The sequence below is a fragment of the Drosophila serrata genome, unplaced genomic scaffold (genome assembly GCF_035046125.1).
Source record: "Drosophila serrata isolate PLE 108 unplaced genomic scaffold, ASM3504612v1 contig_275, whole genome shotgun sequence".
Classification (NCBI taxonomy): domain Eukaryota; kingdom Metazoa; phylum Arthropoda; class Insecta; order Diptera; family Drosophilidae; genus Drosophila; species Drosophila serrata.
In genome coordinates, this window is record NW_028257173.1 from 2,567,727 (window position 1) to 2,589,593 (window position 21,867).

The following is a 21,867-nucleotide window of genomic DNA, read 5'->3' on the forward strand; positions in this document are numbered from 1 at the left end:
TTCCATCGACATTCAATTTTCAAGGCTGGTGCTGCTGTCATGGGTTAACGCCGTGGCCAGTGCCAGGCAATCCATTTAGCCTTCGGGGGAAAAGGATGTGTTCTGGGTGCCGGCTCTGGGCCATTTTATAATTTATCAAAATGAAAATTGATGCCGCAGTGTGGCAAGTGCAGCTCGTTTGCCATCTCTTGTGGAAATCCTTTGGGTTTTCCTTGCGTGCTGCCTTTGCAGCAGGGGTGGGGAGAGATGCCGCATGCCACACGAAATGCCATCGCAAATAGCGAAAATGCTTTCGCAAATATTTAGCCGAACTTTTTTAGCGACACGCGTTCAGGTCGAGGTCCACAGCCGGAAAGTATGCAGCAGCTTAAAGGCTGCATCGTATCCTTCTTGCCCTCGTCCTGTGTCTATACAGCTCCTTGTCCAGTTTTCTCTGGTTTTCTGTTGTTTCAATACCCAGTAAAGAGTTGGATTGAAGGAGAGTTATGGAACATGGAGAAGGTATATTGTCAGTTGGAGAGTTAAATAAAAAATGTAATAATATTGAAGAGGTATTTATTACTTAATAAAATAATTCTACAAATGATATTAGAACAGGAAATGGAAGCAAAACATAAGGAAACCGATGTTTGTATACCCTTAAAATTGGTTAAGAAAGTCCAATTTTAAGTTGATCATATCTAAGTCAAAAATATATTAATTTTAATTCTAAAAGCAGTTCCAAGCTAGTTTTTATAATGCTATGTTTCTGTAGCTGGGGCCGGCTGCTCAAGATCCGGGGGTTGAAAATTCGTGGTAAATTGTTCGCACAACAGGCCGTGGCAAGAAGTTGACTTTTGTTGGAGGTGGTGGTGAGACGCACGTCTGGTTTATTTGACTTCACATATGTAACTCTTAAACCTAGCTTATAGAAATAACTCCGCGCTCATGCTTACAGAGCTTTGGAAAAAACGAGAGCGGGAGTGCAGCGGCGACCGGCATATCGCGGTCCCGAACCTAGTTTAACAGAGCAGAGATAGGATTGCTAAGAGCGGTGCTCTTCGATCCGCTCTGCCCGGCGGCCGTATAGTGGCTCCTGACCTGAACATTCCGGCCCCCCTTGCAACCATACGGGTTGCAACTTGATCCGCTGCTCCTCATGACTGGTGGCAGGCTCCGGACAGGACCCAGCCAAACACTGTGCTTTGAGCTACCGGTAGTCCGTCCTGTGCCTTGAGGAAACCTGGCTGCATCACCTTCGGATACACGTCCGCACCAAGGACCACGGAGATTGTCGCCGGGAGATAAAAACGGTCATCCGCCAATGTGATGTCTCGAAATTGAGCCCGCAAGCTCTCGCTCAGCGCACGGATTGGAGTGCGGACCCGCACGTGCGGCTCAATTTTGAACAGGAGATTTAGCCGGAGATTGGCATCCACTTTCGACCCCACGACGGCCGAACAAATCTGCTCCCCACCAACGTTGGTCGTCGGCAGGCGGAAGCATCTAGCCAGCGAGGCGTCGATACAGCTCGTCGGTGTGCATGGGTCGATGAGAGCCGTAATATCGAAGACTCGCGTCCCGGTGTCGATCCGCACTGCCGCCGTCGGAAGGACGTTTACGCTGTGCCGCTGCAGCAGTGACGACAATGACGGCGCCATTGCCGGGTCGGCAGCGCTTTGCGAGGTGACCGCCGCGTCCCGAGGAACGCTAGGAGCAGACTCACGTGCGGTGAACGTTGGCCGGGGCGCGGTAGACGAACGCCGAGAGGACGGAGACGCCGGTCGATGTGACTGTCGGCGAGGTGCCGGACGCTCGCGCATGTGCAACAATGTATGGTGATCCTGCTGGCACACCTTGCAAAGATCACCCCGGCGGCACGCTCCATCGGAATGCTCGTGAGCCAGACAATTCGCACAGTAGCGGTTGGCGAGCACAGCGCGGAGCCTCTTCTCCACACTCAGCCGAAGAAAACGGCGACACTTCCGTAGCGGATGGACTCCATGGCAGACTCGGCAGCGGTAGGAATTTATCCCTCGAGTTCGTCTGCTCTCAAGAACGGCGGCACTGCGTGGACGTGGAGACATGTTGCTTTGATCTGCTTGACAGGATAATAAAAAACAAAATTAGTAGGAGGTAGCGGTAGGACTTAGACTAGGGGGCGCGGAGAACTATGGATTTAGGATGAGACTAGTCATTGCGGCCGATTGGCGGCTACCCATGGTAGCAGGACGACCTTTGCGACAGGGCGCTTAACGAAACCTCGAGCAGTGCGAATGGTCACTACTCTGACATGACCGTCTGGTCCGGGAGACACCGCATCGACCCTGCCGAGCCGCCACTCATTGGAAGGCAGGTTGTCGTCCTTGATGACAACCATATCGCCCACGGCCAGGTTCTCTGTGGGTGTTTGCCACTTATTGCGTTTATGGAGCTCCTTGAGGTACTCCTCTTTCCACCGCAGACGAAATTGCTGATGGATAGCCTTAAGGTGCTGCCACCGGTTGATTATAGAAGTCGTGGCACCCTTTATTTCAGGTTCTGCGATGGCGAGGAGGGGCCCCCCGACAAGAAAATGCCCCGGCGTGAGTGCCAGCAAATCGGTGGGGTCTTCGGACATTGGAGCGATTGGCCGCGAATTCAGGCAGGCCTCGACCTTGGCGAGAAGCGTGGAAAGCTCTTCGAAAGTGTATTTTCGAGTGGCTGTGGACTTATAAAACAGGGTTTTGAAGCTCTTGACTCCAGCTTCCCACAAACCCCCCATATGGGGCGCTCCCGGAGGAATAAACTGCCACAAAATCTGCTGGTGACTATAGGCACTCGTCACTGACTCCTTCAATGCCAGCAGAAATTCTCTGGACAACACCACGGCTGCCCCAACAAAGGTTTTCCCATTGTCCGACTGAACTTGGCGCGGACACCCTCTCCGGGACACAAAACGCGAGAAGGCTGCGAGAAATTTCTCGGTAGTCAGATCGGATGTGGGTTCCAGATGGATTGCCTTTGTAGAAAAACACACAAACACTAGCACATACCCTTTCGTAACGAGACAGGCTCGTCCGGTGTAGTTTTTAATATCGAAAGGGCCCGCATAATCCATGCCTGTATATGTAAATGGACGCGAAAAGGATGTCCGCTCCTTGGGCAATTCACCCATGAGTTGGGTCTGTAATTTCCTTTTGTGGATCACGCATACCTTGCAGGAGAAGATTACGGACTTGACCAGATTCTTTACCCGGGGTATCCAAAAATTCGCACGGATCAGCCGGACCATCAGTTGATTACCGCCATGCAGCGTTATCCGGTGCGTAAAATGTACGAGGAGACGTGCAAAATGACAATTGTACGGAAGAATGACCGGATGCCGTTCATCGTATTGGAGGACCTCGGAGGACGTCACCCGCCCGCAAGCTCTTATGAGACCATGATAATCCAGAAAGGGATTCATATTCTTGATGGAACTGGATGGTTGAACACGACACGCACCTTCGTCGTCGTGCTCTCGGGCTTGAAAACCGCATGGTGTGGGAGATAATAGCTGGCAACATGATTCGTGGCTGGAACTTCGATCATGTGCCCTAGATCCAGGTACTCTCGGATAACGGCCTCATAACGTGCCTTGAGTGACGGATCCTTCCTCAAGTGTTGTTCGTTCCGCAGGAACTGAGACAGCGCGAAGGATCTGGAATGTGCCAGCCCCGCTCCTACGTGATCAGGGTCACGAAATGGCAGTGTCACCACATATTTCCCGCAACTGCCTCTCTTCGTGGTCCGTAGGAAGTTCTTCTCACACGCCGAATCAGCTTCGGATACCAATTCAGCCGGCACCTCTTCCACCTCCCAGAACTTGGTAAGAAGTTTGTCGAGGGGGTCCTCGACCGACCGAGAAACCTGAGTGGAGAACGCGGCCACGCTGCGATGACCTGCAATGGGCACGGGCCCGGTAAGCACCCAGCCAAAAATAGACTCCTGTCCAAGGAGTGACCCGCAAAAGTTGGGCCTACAGCCGCCCAGGAGGATGGACGGAAGGATGTCGGCTCCGATTAAAACGTCTATCTGGGAGCTTTCGAAGAATTTAGGATCGGCTAAGGGGAGGTCCGGAAGGTCCTTTAGAAGATCCCTTGGCAGCGGATACGAGGGTAAGTTTCCGGCCAAATGCGGAAGGACATACGCTGCCGTTTCTACGTGCAGCCCGGGTTTGGAAGGTGAGCGAATCGAAAAGTGACAGAGCTTCTTGGATTGCGCGGCTACTGTCTGATTGAGACCCGAGACTTGGGCCTGGATCGTTTGAAATGGAGGTTTGATGAGGTTGAAAAGCCGCTCCGTGACGAAAGTCGCCTCAGACCCGGAGTCGATAAGCGCACGCGCTTGAAAATCACAGCCCAGATGACATATGTTTACGATGGCCGTGCCTAGTAGGACGGCCCTTGAACCGGACGCGAAACACACCTGTACATCCGAGGAATCTTCAAGGGGTACCGCACCTGCTGCAGAAGTGGTGGGTGGTAACCTCGACGGCCCCCGAGAACTTGAAGAACCTGTAAAAGGATTGCTGCGATGTAACAAGGAATGATGCCGGCTGTGGCACGTAAAACAGCTATGCGGACTGGTACACTCTCGCTGTTGATGGCCTCGAGCAAAGCAATTTAAGCAAAGCTGCTTCCTCTTTATGTAGTCTAACCGCCCATTAACGTCCATCTCTAAGAACCGTGGGCATATCCGCACAGGGTGATTTTCCCTTGAACACAGATCACACCCTTTGGGCGCCGAAGCCACCCGGGCTTCGTACGCGTTGAGCCGGCGTGAGGGTCCATTGGCATGTGACGGTCTCGACGGACCTGGCACGGGCCCATTGGGCCGGACATCGTCAATGGCTTCTAACGTACGATGGCGCTCTGTCAGAAAAGAGTCGAGTTCCTTCCAGGTAGGAATTTCCGCCTTGTTATGGATCGACTGCTCCCACATGGAAAGTGTGAGCTTGGGAAGTTTTGACGACACCATATACACCAGGAGACAGTCCCAAGCTTCGATATGGATGGATGACATCTCTAAAGCAGTCAGGCAACTCTGTATAGTGCCTTGTAGCTCCTTTAAAGCGCTTCCGGACTCTTGGGGCACACCCTGAATGTTAAAGAGAATTTTTAACTGACTATTGACAAGCAACCTCCTATTCTCGAAACGCGTCGAAAGATTTTGCCACGCTGAGCTGAAGCCTTCGTTGGTTAGTGGTGCCTTCGAAACAATGGCATGCGCATCACCACTCGTTTTGGACAACAAGTGGAACAACCGTTCCACCGGCGTAAGACGCGCATTGTTTATATAGATCGCCGTGAAAAGGTCCCTAAAGGTGGGCCACCGAAGATAGTCGCCTGTAAAGACTTCAGTGTCCACGGGTGGCAGACGACAGCCGGTAGAATTTGGGACGTGAATGTTTGCGGCCGCCTGAACGGCCTGAGGCGCGCTCTTATCGATCAACTCTTGGAGATTGGAAACACATCTTTCATAGATCGAGAAACAGTATTTATACTTGGACTGAAGAGTTAGCCCGATGGACGTACTCTCCTCGGATGCCGCTATAAGTTCAGAACAACTTTCATAATCCCTGTCCACCTTCTCCCAAAGTGACCGAATCTGGTCGCGACGCACTTGACACATGTACGGAGAGACCTGGGTAGTTTCAGGGGTTCCCGGAGTGTGGATATTAGCCTCAAATTGACTCACAAGGTCTGTTGTGGCAATAAACTTCCTTAACGCAGTGTCGATGGCGCTCTGAGCCATTTTCGTGGTCGATCGAGTGACCCTCGACGATGGACCTGGGCGAGTATCTAAAGCGTCGTTACTGTTCGTCCTTGATCGGGCAGCGGTGGACCCTGACCTAAGTGGAGAGCGGCGCGGAGAGACGGATTGGGATCTTTGCAAACGGATTGATGGAATCACCTGTGGTTTTTTGTCGTTTCCTACTGGCATACTCGACTACGGACGTTGCGATTGACCCAATAGTGTTGACACACTTGAATGAACCAATCGACTAGAAATGAATGCGGGCACCCTAGATCTCACGGAGTCGATGAGAACCCCAAATTCGAAGATAAGAAATCCAGCAGCAATTGGAGGAACCGAATCACGAAACCGACTCGGTGACCGATGGATATGCGCGCGTTGTGGCCCCTATCGACACAATATCCAACTCTTAAATTGTTATCCTTGGAATCACACGCCGTAGAATGGGGAACGAAATGTCGCACTGTTAGAGTGGGTGGCAAAAAATACCAAAAAATTATAATAATATTAGTAAATGAGCGGATATATAGCCTTTTCACTGGTTACGTGGGCGAAAACAAATACCAACCAATAATAATAATAATAGTAAATGAACGGATATATAGCTTTTTATTGCGTGGGGAAAAAAAATACCAACCAATAATAATAATTTAGTAAATGAACGGATATACAGCTTTTTCACTGGTTGCGTGGGTGAAAAATACCAACCAATAATAATAATAATAGTAAATGAACGGATATAGCTTTTGAACTGGTTGCGTGGGTGAAACAAATACCAACCAATAATAACAATAATAGTAATTTAATTAATGCACTTAATTCAACCAATTCAGTTCATTAATAATTTAAATAACTCAATTAATTAATTAAATAATAATCAATAATCAATTAATAATTATTAAGTAATAATTAATAATTATTAAATAATAAATAATAATTAATAATTATTAAATAACAATTAATAATTAATTAATATAATTGTTATTAATTAATAATAAAATAATAACAATTAAATCAGACTGATGGGAGTGAAGCACCAGGTATATTGGTTTATCAAGTGCCTGTTCAAGTACGATGCTAGCAACCCTCGCTGCTGTATAAATGTATGACAATTTGAAATATTGACACCGCGCTGCTACCTTTACATATGAATGCATGAAATGTTAAATGCCGAAAATGCGCTGTCATATGGATGTATAAGATGTTAACTGTTGTACAATGTATGTATGTATGTTGTATGAAATGTTAAAATTGTAGAGAGCTTCCGTCGATGTATTGGATATATGTATGTATGTCTTTATGTATGCCCAATCACGAATACTGATGGGCGGCTTTAGTTCTTCGTATAATGTATTTATTGTTGTATTAGTTTGGAATTAAATATATAATATATATATATATTAAACATATATTCAATGTATGTACCCAATCCCGAAAAATTTATAGTTGTAGTTTTCCGTGACCTTATAAATATTTTGTTGAGTAAAAAAAATATAAGTAATGTAAGCCAGTAATAATAACAGGGTAATTATGTGTGCGGATATGTGTATGGCGCTGGAGAGCCTTTAGTGGACTGTATTTGGGAATGTGTGTGTGTATATTGTAAATGTAACTTTTTGACAATCGAACAACGAATACGAATATGGACATATGTATGTAGGTATGTATGAACTGTGGAACTGCGGTAAAGACCGTTTGTCTGTTGATGTAAGAATATGTACCGAGGAAGAACGGAGTAAACGCAGACAGAAATAAAACGGAGTTGGAACTGAGGTAAAGACCGTTTGCCTTTTGATGTACGAATATATGTACCGAGGAATAACGGACTTAATGCAGACGGAAAGATAACGGAGTGGAATTTCGTACTTATCTTCTTTCTCGAAGGGTAATCCGGCTCGAAGGACCAAAATGTTTCTGTAGCTGGGGCCGGCTGCTCAAGATCCGGGGGTTGAAAATTCGTGGTAAATTGTTCGCACAACAGGCCGTGGCAAGAAGTTGACTTTTGTTGGAGGTGGTGGTGAGACGCACGTCTGGTTTATTTGACTTCACATATGTAACTCTTAAACCTAGCTTATAGAAATAACTCCGCGCTCATGCTTACAGAGCTTTGGAAAAAACGAGAGCGGGAGTGCAGCGGCGACCGGCATATCGCGGTCCCGAACCTAGTTTAACAGAGCAGAGATAGGATTGCTAAGAGCGGTGCTCTTCGATCCGCTCTGCCCGGCGGCCGTATAGTGGCTCCTGACCTGAACAGCTAAGAAATCTGTATACTACGTTTTAAAATTTAAAACACTAAATTTGTTGTTAATTTTAAATAATTTTCGACCCCTAATAACCTTTTCAAAATATTAAAAAAATTTCGAAAATATATTTTTTTAAAGGCACATATCTAGAAAGAATTTCCTATTGATGCTGATCAAGAATATATATGATTTATAGGGTCGGAATGATTCCTCTACTAATTTACAAGCTCCTTACAATAATTAGAATATCCAGCCAAAATACAATAAGGGTAAACTCTAAAAATAGAATTACAAAGATTATACCTTAAACCTTTAGTAACTAGAAACAAAATTTCAAGATAATGTATATAATATTTTGTATTTATTTATTATTCAAACTATTTCCAAATACTTTAAGAGGTACCTTTAGATTCCTTAACAAAAACTCTCCCGATTTCGTGTTTCTTCGGACAGTAGCATTTATGCCAGTTAAGTTGTTGGCCAGTTCGTGACTGCTGGCGGCCTTTATTTGCGCTTGCATTTTCATTTGTGAGTGTAAATAGCATTAAAAATAATTTTCCGGCTTAAAAACGCTCCGCACGAACTGAGGAAAGCGCAGGGAAGCGAACAAAACACAAAAAAAAAGAAAAAAGGACGAAGAGGGAAGCTCTGACAGCCGGACGGGCTTATGCACTTAATGAAATGTACACGGCAATTGTTACGGAGACCGAGACGGATCCGGAGATGGAGATGGATCCGGAGATGGCAGCAAGAGCTGGACTCGATTCCGGAGCCGGAGCCGGCGACTCCGACGGCGACAAAGATGCTGCGGCCATCAATTGGAGGCAACTTAAATTTCACTTTGGCCATCATTTCTGGCAAGCAAATGGCAAAGATCGCATTAAATGGCTTCAATGGGTTAAGTACAACTGCCAGCGGGTTAAGCCATCCGTGTTGTTTGTCCAATTTAAGTGTTTTCTTTCCCCCCAGTTTAAATGCTGTTAAGAGTCCTGGCGAAAAACGGATCAACAATTAAATGTCTGTGGCAAATGGAAAAGATTGCCAAACAAAAGAGGATTTCTACCCGATAATGTTATTAAATAAATTGTAAATATTGAATCAAGTTGTGAGTGATGCAAGTTAATTGTCTTTAAGTTTTTTTAATTAAAATTTATTTAAAATGCTTGAATTTTCAGTGCCATCTTATCGTCACCTTTAATTGCAAAGTATTTTGCAAATAAATCTAATTGAAATCCATTCATTGATAACATCACCTCTATAAATATTCATGAAGTTTTACCCACACTCTCTCTCTCTCTCTCTTATCCGGTTTTTGTGTTGTTCTTTCATTTGCAATCGCTCTAACCAAAAGCTTAATAATAATAAAACTTAAAACTCAACCGGATTTCAATGGCTAAATTAAACATTTTGCATAATAATATCAGGTCGTTGTTGTTGGGGCAGGTGTAATAGTCTTGGCGCACAATCTGATTCAAAATACAATTGAAATAGCTGAGACATTAAATCAAAATGAATTTGTTAACGACAATGGCCGTGTACCCGATTGGCCGGAAGGAAAACTCTAGACTGTCAAAAGGTATTTTCAATTACGAGGCAAAATGCCGAAACAAGTTATTAGGCAAACTTTGGCCTCCTTTTGGCATCCATTGTATCTGTTTCTCTCACCAAATGGTAATTACAGTCCGGTCTGGTTAGGCTGTAATTAAATATTCTCCAGCAAAATGAACTTGGACAGCCGGAGTGCCGATAAATGGAGAAACTGTAGGTGAATAAGAGATAATCATATCAGCAGCTCTACAATTAGCCAGGCCAAAACTAAGAGGTTTGGTCCTTAAGTTAAGCCAAGAACTTGGTTTGTGACAAACATACTCAAAGGCATTTTAATCGATTGGTTGGTTAAGCTTTGAGATGTTTCCATTCAATTTATGTAAATGCTTTGAATGCTGCTTCAAGATGTGAAAGTTTTCTAATAACCATTATTTTCTAAGAATTAATTTAGTAGAAGAAAGTGGAGAACTCTCCCAAATTTAAATTTAAATACATTTATGTTTAACTTAATAAATTTATTGAAATAAACACATCGACTTGGCGCTCTTATAAAGATCCTTTCTTTTTGCTTTGATCCTGGGAATCCACATTGGTGGTGGTGGTGCAAATACGGACTGGTGGTGGTTCATTCCTGACGGTGGATGTTGATGCCCTGGTGGGTAACCTATCCGTAGTAGTCACTCGAGTACTCGAATGCGGAACCCTGAGATATTGATGTGATTCCGATGTGATCGAGGGCATCCTTTGAAGGCGACTCAATGAGCTGAGTTTCGGTGATTCTGCCATCGGTTCATCAATCTCTGCCATTAATTTCAGATTACATGGTTGCGTGGGATCAAAGCCCAGCTCATTAAATCTATTTTCCTGAGCGGCAGTGCTATCCGTAGAGATACCCATGTAATAAGAGCTATCCACTTGAGTACGTTCACCGCATGGTGGAAACGATTCTCTAATATTTGCATTGCAGGATGTCTCCTGGGAAATGCTCATTTCGGAGCTACTTTGACAGCCAAATTCATCGAATATAAGACTTCGAGCCAAAGGTACCGAGTAGAACTCCCTGTAATGCAACTTGCGACGACGCTCAAAGTCCAATCGACGAACACTATCCTCCAGCGACTCTGGATACTCTTCCTCCTCCGATGATTCATCGGAGTCATCATCGAATCCAAATGCTGGCATTTGTGTTTTCGAAGTGACTTGCAACTTCTCAATCAAGGCATTCATGTCCAACTCCTCCGGAATGGCATCGTCGAAGACAAATGGTGTCTTTGGCTCATCGATAATCATGTGGCCATAGTCCTTGTTGGTGGGGTGAAATGTGGCCAGAATGTTCACCTCATCGAACTTGGCCGATCTTACAGGTAAATTTGTACTAATTGCACCTGAGGGTGCTTTTAAAATACCCTTTACTTCGTTTTTCTCCATTGTGTTCTGGAATGGGGTTATAAATTACACATCTTCTAAAAACTTAATTTAATTTTTCAAACTTACTTTACTGTAATAAACTGTGTGTGTTTGAATAAATGTAACTGCTTTGGGATGTAGAATTCAACTGACCAAATACATGTTAATTTGGTAAGGAAGTCAAACTCAATGACTACTTTTTGGACATAAGAAAAATTACTTCTATCAGATACAAAAAAAAAAAATACATTTTCGAAGGTACATATATTAACTTCTTTTGTTTTTTACTTCTTACTAATATTTAATCTTAATATCCAAATATTTTTACAAATATAATTAGATTATTAAAGGTTTTATCCCCTTGGTAATTTTATAGTGTTTTATAGGTATGGTATGGAAAATATAAACAAATAATTAGACATTTAGTTGCTTTTCTTCATAAGAGCTTTTTAGAGTAATTAATACAAGTACCCTTCTTTGTTTTGCCACCCATTTGCAATAATTTACTTATGCATTTCCCCTCAAAATTATCCTGTAATCATTTAGGGATAACAAAACAGAACTCCCAATTAGACGGCATAAGGAATCACTTTCACATGATATCAGGGATATATATCCCTGGAATAATCCTTGTTTATAAAACTGTTGGCCTTGTTGTTCTTGGATTGAGAATGTCAGATACTCAATGCTGGGTACTCAATACTCGAAGGTTCATACTCCACGAGAACTGTGTACAATCGCAGCCATCAGACCATAAAGTAAACTCATTTTGACGTGTTCCGGACTGACGGTGGGCGGGTGGAGGAAAACGATGACGAAAGGGAGTGGAAAATGCAGTCAGTGAGAGAGGGAGGTAGGTGGAAAATGCAGAGAGAGTGAGAGGAAGGTTTGGTGGAAAAGCGGAGTCAGAGCAACGCTTCATTATTGATGCTTCATACTGTAGTTTTTGTTATTGATGTAAACATATTCATCACAAACATGTTACCTACGGATATGAGATGGAAAAAGTGAGCGGGAAAAGCGAGAGGAAAATGATGGGGGGGAGGGTATTGATGGGGCTGTAATCGAATGGTGATGAGGGGGTGTACCAACCAATACAGTTGTGGCAGTTGCAGTTTGGTTCTGTGGCAGCTGCCACTCCAAAACACTTCACTGCACACACCATTTTTCCCCCTATTTCCTCTGTCCAGGGAGGGGGTGGAAAATGCGATTGGGGGGTGGTGGTAGTCATGGGGCAGGGGCTCCTCCATACTCAGTCAGCCGGCGGTGAAGGGATCAGAGGGCACTGTATTGGGAATTGATTGCTGCACATTATTTCACAATTTTGCCAGCAAATAAACAAGCCTTTTGCAGTGCCACTTTTAGACTTGAGCCCATGCACTGGAAAAAATTATAGGAATGTGTTTATAATATTTATAAAGTAAAGATTTTTAAGGGATATTAAAATGTCATAAAAAAATATACGTACTAATAGGTATCTGTTCCCTGGATAAAAAACAACATAACTAAACCATTAATTTTAACAATTAACAATTTAAGAAATCTGATCTGATAGAGAAGAAATTTCTAACTTTAAAATGTGATTCTTTAAAGTCAAAATACAGATGAATTAAAACTGATAAAAAATAGTTTTTAAAACATTTTCAAAGATTTTTTAGATACATATTATAAGTTGTGAGTAGTATCTATTTTTATATTAAAAATAAATACAAAACTTGAAATATTTCTTTTAAAATTAATCTCAAATTGTAATCTTTAATATTTAAATGATATATACTAAATTTATACAGAATATTTCCCAATGTCTTGCAATGCATTATATCATTCATATGAAGCTGCTTATAAGCTCAGTGAAGGCGACAAAACAGCACCATAAAAGTGACGATGACGAGGAGTGTGTGTGTCCTGTGAGTTGTTTTCCTCTCCTCTCGTTTTCCCAACTTGATGATGATGATGATGATGATGTTCCTCCGATGCCTGGCTTGGCAATGATCTCCAACTGGAATATAGAGGCAATGCCTGCAAACAGTCAACAACTGTTTTTCCCGTGTGCCTGGCATGAGTTTTGAGTTTTCCAGCCATGTTTGATTGCCACTCCTCCTCTTTTGCTAGAGATGTTGATGGGGGGCTGGGGTCTAGGAAATTTTTCCTTCGATTTACGGAATTGCAGTTGGCCCGATTGCATTTCTTATGTGGCAACAATGTGCAATGGTAGCAGGATGTGTGCATTGCGTATCTCTATCTGTATCTGTATCTGTATCTCGATCTGAAACCGTGCAAGTGCTACGTGCCACGTGCTACATACATACATATGTGCATAAGTAACGGCAGCGAGGTGCGAGAACCGAAAAAAGGATGGGGGGAAAATGTGGAAAATGAGGGGAGGGGAAGGAAAAACAGGCTTCCTTCCACATATCAACAGGATTTTATGGCAAAATCATAAATATTCCTCGATTCCTTCGGCTTTCGCCTTGCGTCTTCTTCCGCTTCGCTATGAAACATCCGTTTCCGCAAAGGAGTTGCATCCGATAACCCTCCACCATTTTTTGTGGAAAAACACGGGAGGTCTTGAAGAATACAGTGAACTTAAAATAAATATAAATATGTTAATTTTTAAGGTACAGAAAATAATACTTTATTTCCTTTTTTAATGCCTCTAAATTAAGCTTGAAATTACTGATAGTTCCTTTGCAAATTGGTTATGTTTTCTCCATGAATCCCTTAATTCCTTTTGGCATTAATTCGAGATACTTTTGAGTGTTTCATTCGACAAGATCACCCACTGTATTGCAATTGAACTGGCAAACGGTTATGCATATTTATTAAAAACTGTCTGCTGCGATTAAAAGCCAATCAGACCAATTGCAAATTCCTTTTATTGGCCTACCAACCATCCTTTTTGGACCTGCTCCATCATCTCCAGTCTCCATACCCTGTGACCATCCCAGTAGTTTATAAATATTTAAAATTTAATTTTGCATTTTCCCCCACATATACACTCTCCTTATCTTCATACTCAGTGTTTGCTTCATGTTGGTTGGCAAATTGGGGTTTTAATACCCGGGAAAATGTGAATATTAAAAAGGGTATATATCGTTTGGATTTTAATTGAAATAGTAATATATAACGGGTGATAAATTGAGTATATATATATTAAATATACATATTCATTATTTCATTATTAGTAAAAGGTAGTAGTCTTATAAAGTAATATGTATTTTACACCTACAACTCTTTAGTCTTTAAAATAAGTTATCATAATCTTAAGTATAAGGTATCTGCGGTTCCTTTAAAAAATCGTTTTTACCTGAAACCCTTTCCAGAAAGATTAAAATGAGTGGCTCCTGCACATCCTGAATTCCTCCTACTTTTCTGCCTTTGCCTGCGTTGCAATCGAAGCGTGAAGCGTTCCAAAAGGCAAACACGTTGAGCGCAAATGTTCCGCGTTTCCTTCTTCTTTTTTTTTTTTTTGGCTTTCCCACACACCCACCCACCCCCACAGCTGCATTCTCCTATTTTCCACCTATTTTCCATGCTCAACCCAGTGAAGTTCGCAGCCAAAACCAAACCAATACCTGGGATCACCTGGAATCCGCTTCGTGTGTGTGTATCTGAGTGTGTACTAGCAGTTAGGTAGCGCTTGACAGCTTGGCAAACAGTTAAATAAAGTTGGCATCTCTCCACCCCCAAAAACCCCACCACCCCCTTCCCGATTGTGTGTGTGAGAGAGAGTGTGTGTCATCCTGATTATTATACACTACACGTGGGCGAGGGTGTTCGCCATTTGGCTACGAAGTTTGTTTTGGAATTCAATTTGACTTCGGCAGAGGCTAAACTTACTGTTTTGGCTAAACTCTTCACTGACATAAATGGCTTTCTTTCAGGAAAAGCTAAGGGAAAGGAAAAGGGTATAGTTATATAAGAGGAAAAACTCTATTCCTTTGAGATGACTAATTAAAGTTAATTTTTTTAAATTGATAAATAGGTTATTCCATAATTAATAAATAAAATTTTTACAGAATCTGATTTCCTATTAATTTTATTTGTTAAAAAAAGAGAAACCTCTTTCCGCTCTTTCCTTTTAAAATTAAAAAATAAAACCCCTCATAACCTGTTGAAAAACTTTAACCATTTTCCTATGTCGTAAAAGTATTTACCTCTTCTCTGCTAATTTAATTAGATTTTCGCCAAATTTGACAAGTTTTGCACTTTCCGACTTGGCGTTGTTGTTTTGACATGCTTACCACTTGAAGCTAAAGCTGAAATTCAATTAAATTGATGTAAACAACAGCAAAAGAACTGACAAGGTTTAATAAGCAAATGCTCAATGAGCCATAGCTCAGAAAAAAATTAAATAAGCTACAAAAAGTACTACAAATAACAGACTAAATTCATATATCTAAAGAGATTATTAGTTCAAGTCAAACCGTATTCCCTTACTGGTTTATAGTTATCATAATTTAGTAATATGTCAGCACACAGCTCCTTCAACAAATGACCAACAACAAAGTTAATTATTAGCGCTTTCTGGTGAGAATTACAATTTCAGGACAATGACACAATGGAGCAACTAATGAATATGAATTACTCCCTCCAGAAGTGTGTGTGTGTGTTTGCCCAAGGAGCTGCGACAAGAGCAGCCAACAGACAAAGACTGCAAACAAACAACGAGCCGAACAAGACAACTGCAAACAAACATTGAGCTGATTGTGCCACAAGCTGCAAGCTGGAAGCTATGAGGCAGAGGCACTTATGTGAGGCAAGCAGCCAAAACTTATGCGACAAAGTTTCACCTACCAGAGGAGTCCGCTGTCTTTTCATATAAAACTTGTTGGTAGTTACTGCGACTTACTCTACTGTGTGTATTTTTTCCCTTCATCTCACACTTTCGCGCATTGTCCTCGGGCTAAAAGCAAACTTCACGGGCCAAAACTCACATAAATTACACGCGCACAAGCAGAAGTCACCAAATGTCAAATGCAGTAAAAACGACACAAAAAAAAAATAAAATTAAATACGCACAGACAAAAACTAAAACCTAAATTGCAGCCTCAATTGCAAAAAAAAAAATTACACAAGAAACAAAATCAATTCAAAACGAAAAAATAAGATTATTTTATGAATCGTTCTTTAGTGAATTTAATAGAAGGATTTTATAGAAAGTTTGGGTATTATTTTAGGGATAAAATAAATGTAAGGATATAGACATTAATTTTTTATTTCAAAAATGATTCAAAACGCTCTTTAGAACTTTATAAACATTATAAATATATTTTAGTATAAAAAGGAACTTGTTATGCTTGTTTAAATAGAATTTAAGGTTACAAATTTTGGGTTGTTTTAATAGAAATATTATTTATTATTGGTATGAATAGTTCAGTAAAGTAAGTATTACTTACGTCAATAAGATTTTATCTTAACTAAAACTAAATCATTCCGACTCCATTCCTAAACTTTTTATGTAATTAATACTTTTTTATATATAATTACAAATAAACTAAATAAGAAGAATTCAATTTTTCTAAATGAGTATGAATATATTTTTCTGGCTTCCTTGTTATTTGTAATTTTTTTTATTATTATACTATTTATTTATATTAAACTGCTCTTGCACCTTTTATACAAAAAACAAAATAAAATATAAAGGAGAGACCCCCTCTCAGAGTTGAGTCATCGTCATCAGCCAAGGTCCAGGAAAACTTTCCGTGAAAGGAAATTCAGCCAATTTGTTGGCGCTGCACTTTTTCTCCTCTTGACACCCCTACCCCCCCTGTTTCCCACCCAACCCTTTTGGCCATCGCGGCCTTCAAAAGTGACAGTCGCCGTGGGTACTACAAAAAAAAAAAAAGAGTAGAAAAAAAAGGACAAGGGCAGAAAAAAAGCGAAACAAAACACGAACAAACGTAAGGCGAATCATCATCACGCAAAAAATAAACAATAACTATGATTTATGACTCAATGGCACACGCAAGGGTTTTCCAACTCTGTTTTCCCTGTATAGGTTTCCTTTTCTATTTTCCCTTTTTTTTAATAAAAAAAAACTTTTGCATTGTTTGCCAATTAAAACATTGATAATAAATTTAAGAGGTGAGCGTACTTTAAAGAAGACAAAGAAAAGTTCATATTAATTGATTTAATGGGGACTTTTAAAAGGGATTTTATTTCAAGGGTTTTTAGTTTATTTAATTATTATTTAAAATGGTTCTAGTTTTAATTTTTCAATACATCAGGTTTGATTAAAAATTTCTATACATTCTATTCTGTATTCTAAAAATAATAAACTAGTGATTAATAAAGTTAAACGAAGCCAAGTTAAATTTAGTTTTAAAGCTTTATTTTACCAAATCGAAATCATTAACTAAAGTATCTTCCTTTGATATCATCACTTCTTTGGAGATTCTTTTGAAATTTCAGTTTTCAGATTCATTCTCTTCATTATTCGAGGAAATACTTTTTCGATGAAAAAGCTAATAGCTTTCATAGACCACTATTAAAACTCGACTTGACCACTTACTCTTATCCATTTGCCATCGAAATTAAAATCGACAAGATGATTGGAATTGGCCGAAAATGAGTGAAAATGCAAATGCCTAGGATGCTCATCTCGAATGCCTATTTGTTGGCTTGTGTAATAAAGATTCTGAATGGGAATGGGAATTTGGGGGCACTGAATCGAGGCGATTGAGGGAAGAGAGCCCTGGTCCTGCTGAAGATAGGGGCTCCGGTTCTGGCGAAAATGAAAAATCATGCAAATGAGTTTAGGGCCAAAATGTCTGTTGGCCCAAGAGCAAACAAAACAAGATGGAGCATTTTGGGTTGCATTCTGCACATTCAGCTTCACTCTTTTTTGAGAATCTTTCGTTGCCCCCTCAAAACCCATCTCAACTAGTAAAAGTTCCAAAATAATGGTCACGGAATGAACACGAATCAGGGCAAATCATTCTGTGGAGAGCAGAATAAGTTGGATACTCTTAAAATAAATTTAAAGGAAAAGTATGAATGTTATCTATATTATAGTATTAAATTTCCCTGTGTATTTATTTTTTAAGTATGTCAAAGTATTGCTATTTTAAACATATTAAAAATATTACAAATATAAATAAACTTAAGGATATATAAGACTCAATTATGAAAGCTATGAACATGGAAACCCCTCTGTAAATTTTAAATGAAATACGCTGCATCTGAACGCGAAAATGCAATTTACTTTTCCCTCTCCCCCTGCCCGCTACAGACACAAACGCGAATATTGAGGAAAACTGTTTGGATAACTGACGAATTATCTCCGGCCAGTTTTCCAACTGCAGCCTTTTTGCTGCAGATGCCTGCACTTCAACAGCTTTTTTTGGTAGCCAAACAGAAGCCCCAAGCAGACACGCCCTTCATTTCCGTCTTTCCCTTCATGCCGGAAAAGTTCAAGCTGGCCACAACAATTGTAATTAAAGCGAACGCTAACCGAAATAGACAAATATCTTGGATAAATAACAACTAAATTAAATAGAGCCATTTTTGTATAATAAAAAGTTACTTGAGTTGGAATTAAATGGGTGTTTTAAGAAGGACTGATAAATAAAATCTTAGATAGTAATATTTATACAAATATAATTGTAAAGGTATTAAAATTTCTTGATGATATTTGCATTGATATAAATAATAATTACAATTAAAAAACAAAACCAAGCTAGAAGACTCTATAAAGCTTGAATTTTATTTTATTTTAGTTGTTTTTAAATCTAGTTTTTATTCCATATTCCAATACCAGATTCTTATACATACATATATATCTCCATTCTACAACTCCTACAGCCCTGGACTAACCTTATGGAATGACCGACCAGGGAGCTGCCATAATACAATTTATACGACAACACTTTAGTGCAAAGTTTATGCGCAGTGTTTACAACATGCCATAAAAGCCGGACAATGCGTGGACCAAAAGGAGGTGGTGAAAGAGGAGTGAATCAGGGGTGAATGAGGGGTGAAAAGGTGAGGATTTGATGGTTAGGGGATGAGGTTGTTTGGGGGGGTGCGTAACAAGTGCAGTTCATATAAGTAGGACGATCTGAGATCAGAGTTCATTGCCATCAACACTAATACAAAAGTTGTGGTAAAAATACCTTTTAAGATGCAGTTTTTAATTTACTATTAATTAAATTATAATTTTAAAATTCACTTACATGACAAAAGAGTAACAAGTATTAGTTTAGTTTCTTAGAAAATATTTAGCTTTCCAAGAAACAATTAAATATTTATTTTAACCCATCTTTACTCCTTAGCAACTTAAGATTTTTGATGCATGCCTTCAAGTTTACTATATTTTTTTTAGACTGTATTTATTTCCCCTCTCTTTCCTCCACCCTTGACCCCCTTCTAGCCACAACCATGGCTCCATCTCTTTCACCACTGATGCCCTCTTGTTTGTCGCCTGAAATTGGCAGCTACTAAAAACGAAGTAATAAACTAACTTCAACATACAGAGTCTCTGGGATTTTTGCGGCTAAATACGGTTATGGCTTATGGGTTACGGTCCACCCCAAAAATATAACAAATATGGGGATTTTACAACAATACCCCCTAACCTCCCCTCCCCTGACATGACCCTCCGTCGCGTCGCTTTTAATGCCTCTGACAAGTGTGTGCTGTCATTGTCGTGTGTGTGTGTGTTTGTGTGTTCATGAGCGGGATTAAACTTCGTCTGGGGATTATTTAAACTCATATATAGTCCGAAATGAAATAAACTGAACCGAACTGATTTTCCGTCTAGCCAAAAGTTAGACAGGCCATAAAATGTAAACAAAAGTTGCAGAGAGGATCATCTGGAGGTAATTTTGGGGGTCATCCAATCTGTTTAGGTTGCGATTTATTGAGTGCAAAATGTGTGTTTTTCATTTATAATTTAGAGTGTCTGCTAGCAGTTGCTAGGAGATTAATTATTTTTAGACATTTTTTAAGGTGATTAAAGTGAAGTAAAAATCAAATTTTGTTTTATTATATATAAAAAAAGAAAGGAAGATATCTTCTTAAAGCCGAAGTTTATATATTGCATTGGATTAAATTGGAAATCAATCATAACTAAGCATTAAATATTCGTATTTGTTGATATCGATTTATTGATATTTTTATAAAGCTTAAAAAACTTATAACTAAGCCAAAAATATATTAATTTCAATTTGGAAAGTTTTCCACTGCTGGTTTTTATTAGGTTATAAAAGTTGTATACTCAAAAAAAATTTTAAAAACTAAAAAAAATTTGTCCAATTTTTTGACCATTTTAACCATGTAACCTCTTATAATATTTCGAAAATGTTGATACAAATTTTTTTTTCCCTGAGATAGCTTGATTAATTAATTAATTAATAATAGGGGAACTATTGATGCTGATCAAGAATATATATGATTTATAGGGTCGGAAATGACTCCTTAACTGCTTTACAAGTTTCTGACTAAAATTATAATAAGGGAATATTTACACCTGTGCGTATACGTAATTTTTTGGAAAAGATTAGAATAGGATCATTAAGAATAATTCTAATTTGAACAAATGAATGAAAATACAAACAAGAATTACATAAATATTTATACATATAATACAAATTCGGATATATATATATATATATTTAATATATTTATATATTTATAGATATTTAATATAGTATATAGTTTAAGAAAAATAAGATATTTTCTCTATCTAAACAAGTACAAATTTATTTCAAATAAAAGATTGTAATGTATTTCTATTTAAATAAATAAATACGTATAAATACATTACAGTTCACTGAACTATAGCTTGAAACAGATAAAGTACTCCAAATTTCCACCCTCCCTTCAAAAAAATTAAAAGCAGAAAACCCAGCCAGATCTGGTCATTGGATAAGAATATCAATTTATGTTGATAGATGAGTGGCTTCCACTCTTTTCCAACCCGAAAACCAGAAGCCAAACTAATTGAGATGACAAACGCCAAACACATCGTTCCATCAGTCAGTCAGTGCAGCCAGTTAGAAATTGCTTTTCTGCTTTCCCGCTTTTCTGCTTTTCCCGCTTTTCCCGCTTTCCTGCTTTTCCCATTTCTTGCTTGCTTTCCTGACTTTTCGCTGGATGTCTTGTGTTCGCTTTTGGTGCCATTTTTCGGGCACTGTTTTTCCCATTTTCCCCGGTTCGCGGTTGTCCTGAAAAGTTCCTCAACGGAAACGGACTGGCCGGGGAAAATTTGGGGGAGTGGCAGACTCATCGCGAGTGACTCGATTTCCACTTGAGTAAACATTAACGTGCCGGACGCTCCATTGAAATTCAAGCGAGCAATTCATTTCCACTTAATTTTCAACGCTTTTTTTTCCTCAGCAACAAAAAAGAATTTTCTGCTCCTTTTTTTCCGCTCATTCTTTTGGTTTTGGAACGGCTGCCTGATTTTTGTCATTTCCCTTTTGGCCCCAGTTGAATTTTCTGTTATTTTCATTCATTTTTTTGCGGTGGCAAAGTTTTTCCTGTTTTTTTTTTCTCTCATTTTGAGCGAAATGTGTCGCAAATTAGTCGAAAGTGTCTCTCTCCAAAGGCAAATTTATGAAAAACTTTGGAGGAGATCGTGTAATTTGTGGCACTTTGAGTGGCCAAATTGAAATCAATTAAGCGCGGTCCGGCACGTGTCCGTTTTTAGATTTGATTAGCTTCCGTTTCGCTTACGGTTTCGATTAAAATTGATGGCCATCAAAGGGAAAACTTGTTTGCCACATTTTCCCTCCCCCCCTTTCCCAAACATGGCCACATAAATTTCCCAATTGCAATTAAGAACGATTTTGGGCAGAAGGGGAGGCTCAATATTAATCGGTTCGCTCTGTTTGGTCAAGCGATTACACGAAGCCCAAATAACATCAACTCCAAATAGATGAAAATCATCTGTGGGATACATTTT

General features: G+C 40.1%; 4 protein-coding genes across 4 annotated transcripts; all 4 read right to left on the reverse strand.

Moving 5' to 3' along the window:
* Nucleotides 1-834: 834 nt before the first annotated feature.
* On the reverse strand, nucleotides 835-2,116 carry LOC147643400 (uncharacterized). Its single transcript, XM_086835129.1, has one exon. The coding sequence runs from the start codon at nucleotides 2,064-2,066 to the stop codon at nucleotides 1,137-1,139; it is 930 nt and encodes a 309-aa protein (XP_086691255.1). The 5' UTR covers nucleotides 2,067-2,116; the 3' UTR covers nucleotides 835-1,136.
* Nucleotides 2,117-2,173: 57 nt separating this feature from the next.
* LOC147643401 (uncharacterized) lies at nucleotides 2,174-3,427 on the reverse strand. The gene has a single exon (XM_086834892.1). The coding sequence runs from the start codon at nucleotides 3,425-3,427 to the stop codon at nucleotides 2,174-2,176; it is 1,254 nt and encodes a 417-aa protein (XP_086691018.1).
* Nucleotides 3,424-8,046, reverse strand: LOC147643402 (uncharacterized). The gene has a single exon (XM_086834893.1). The coding sequence runs from the start codon at nucleotides 5,944-5,946 to the stop codon at nucleotides 3,424-3,426; it is 2,523 nt and encodes an 840-aa protein (XP_086691019.1). The 5' UTR covers nucleotides 5,947-8,046.
* Nucleotides 8,047-10,051: 2,005 nt separating this feature from the next.
* Nucleotides 10,052-11,181, reverse strand: LOC110184845 (protein phosphatase inhibitor 2). The gene is made up of 2 exons (XM_020953487.2): nucleotides 11,046-11,181; nucleotides 10,052-10,985 (listed from the first exon to the last, which is right to left on the reverse strand). Exon 2 carries the CDS (start codon nucleotides 10,977-10,979, stop codon nucleotides 10,098-10,100), a length of 882 nt encoding a protein of 293 aa, XP_020809146.2. The 5' UTR covers nucleotides 10,980-10,985; nucleotides 11,046-11,181; the 3' UTR covers nucleotides 10,052-10,097.
* Nucleotides 11,182-21,867: the final 10,686 nt, after the last annotated feature.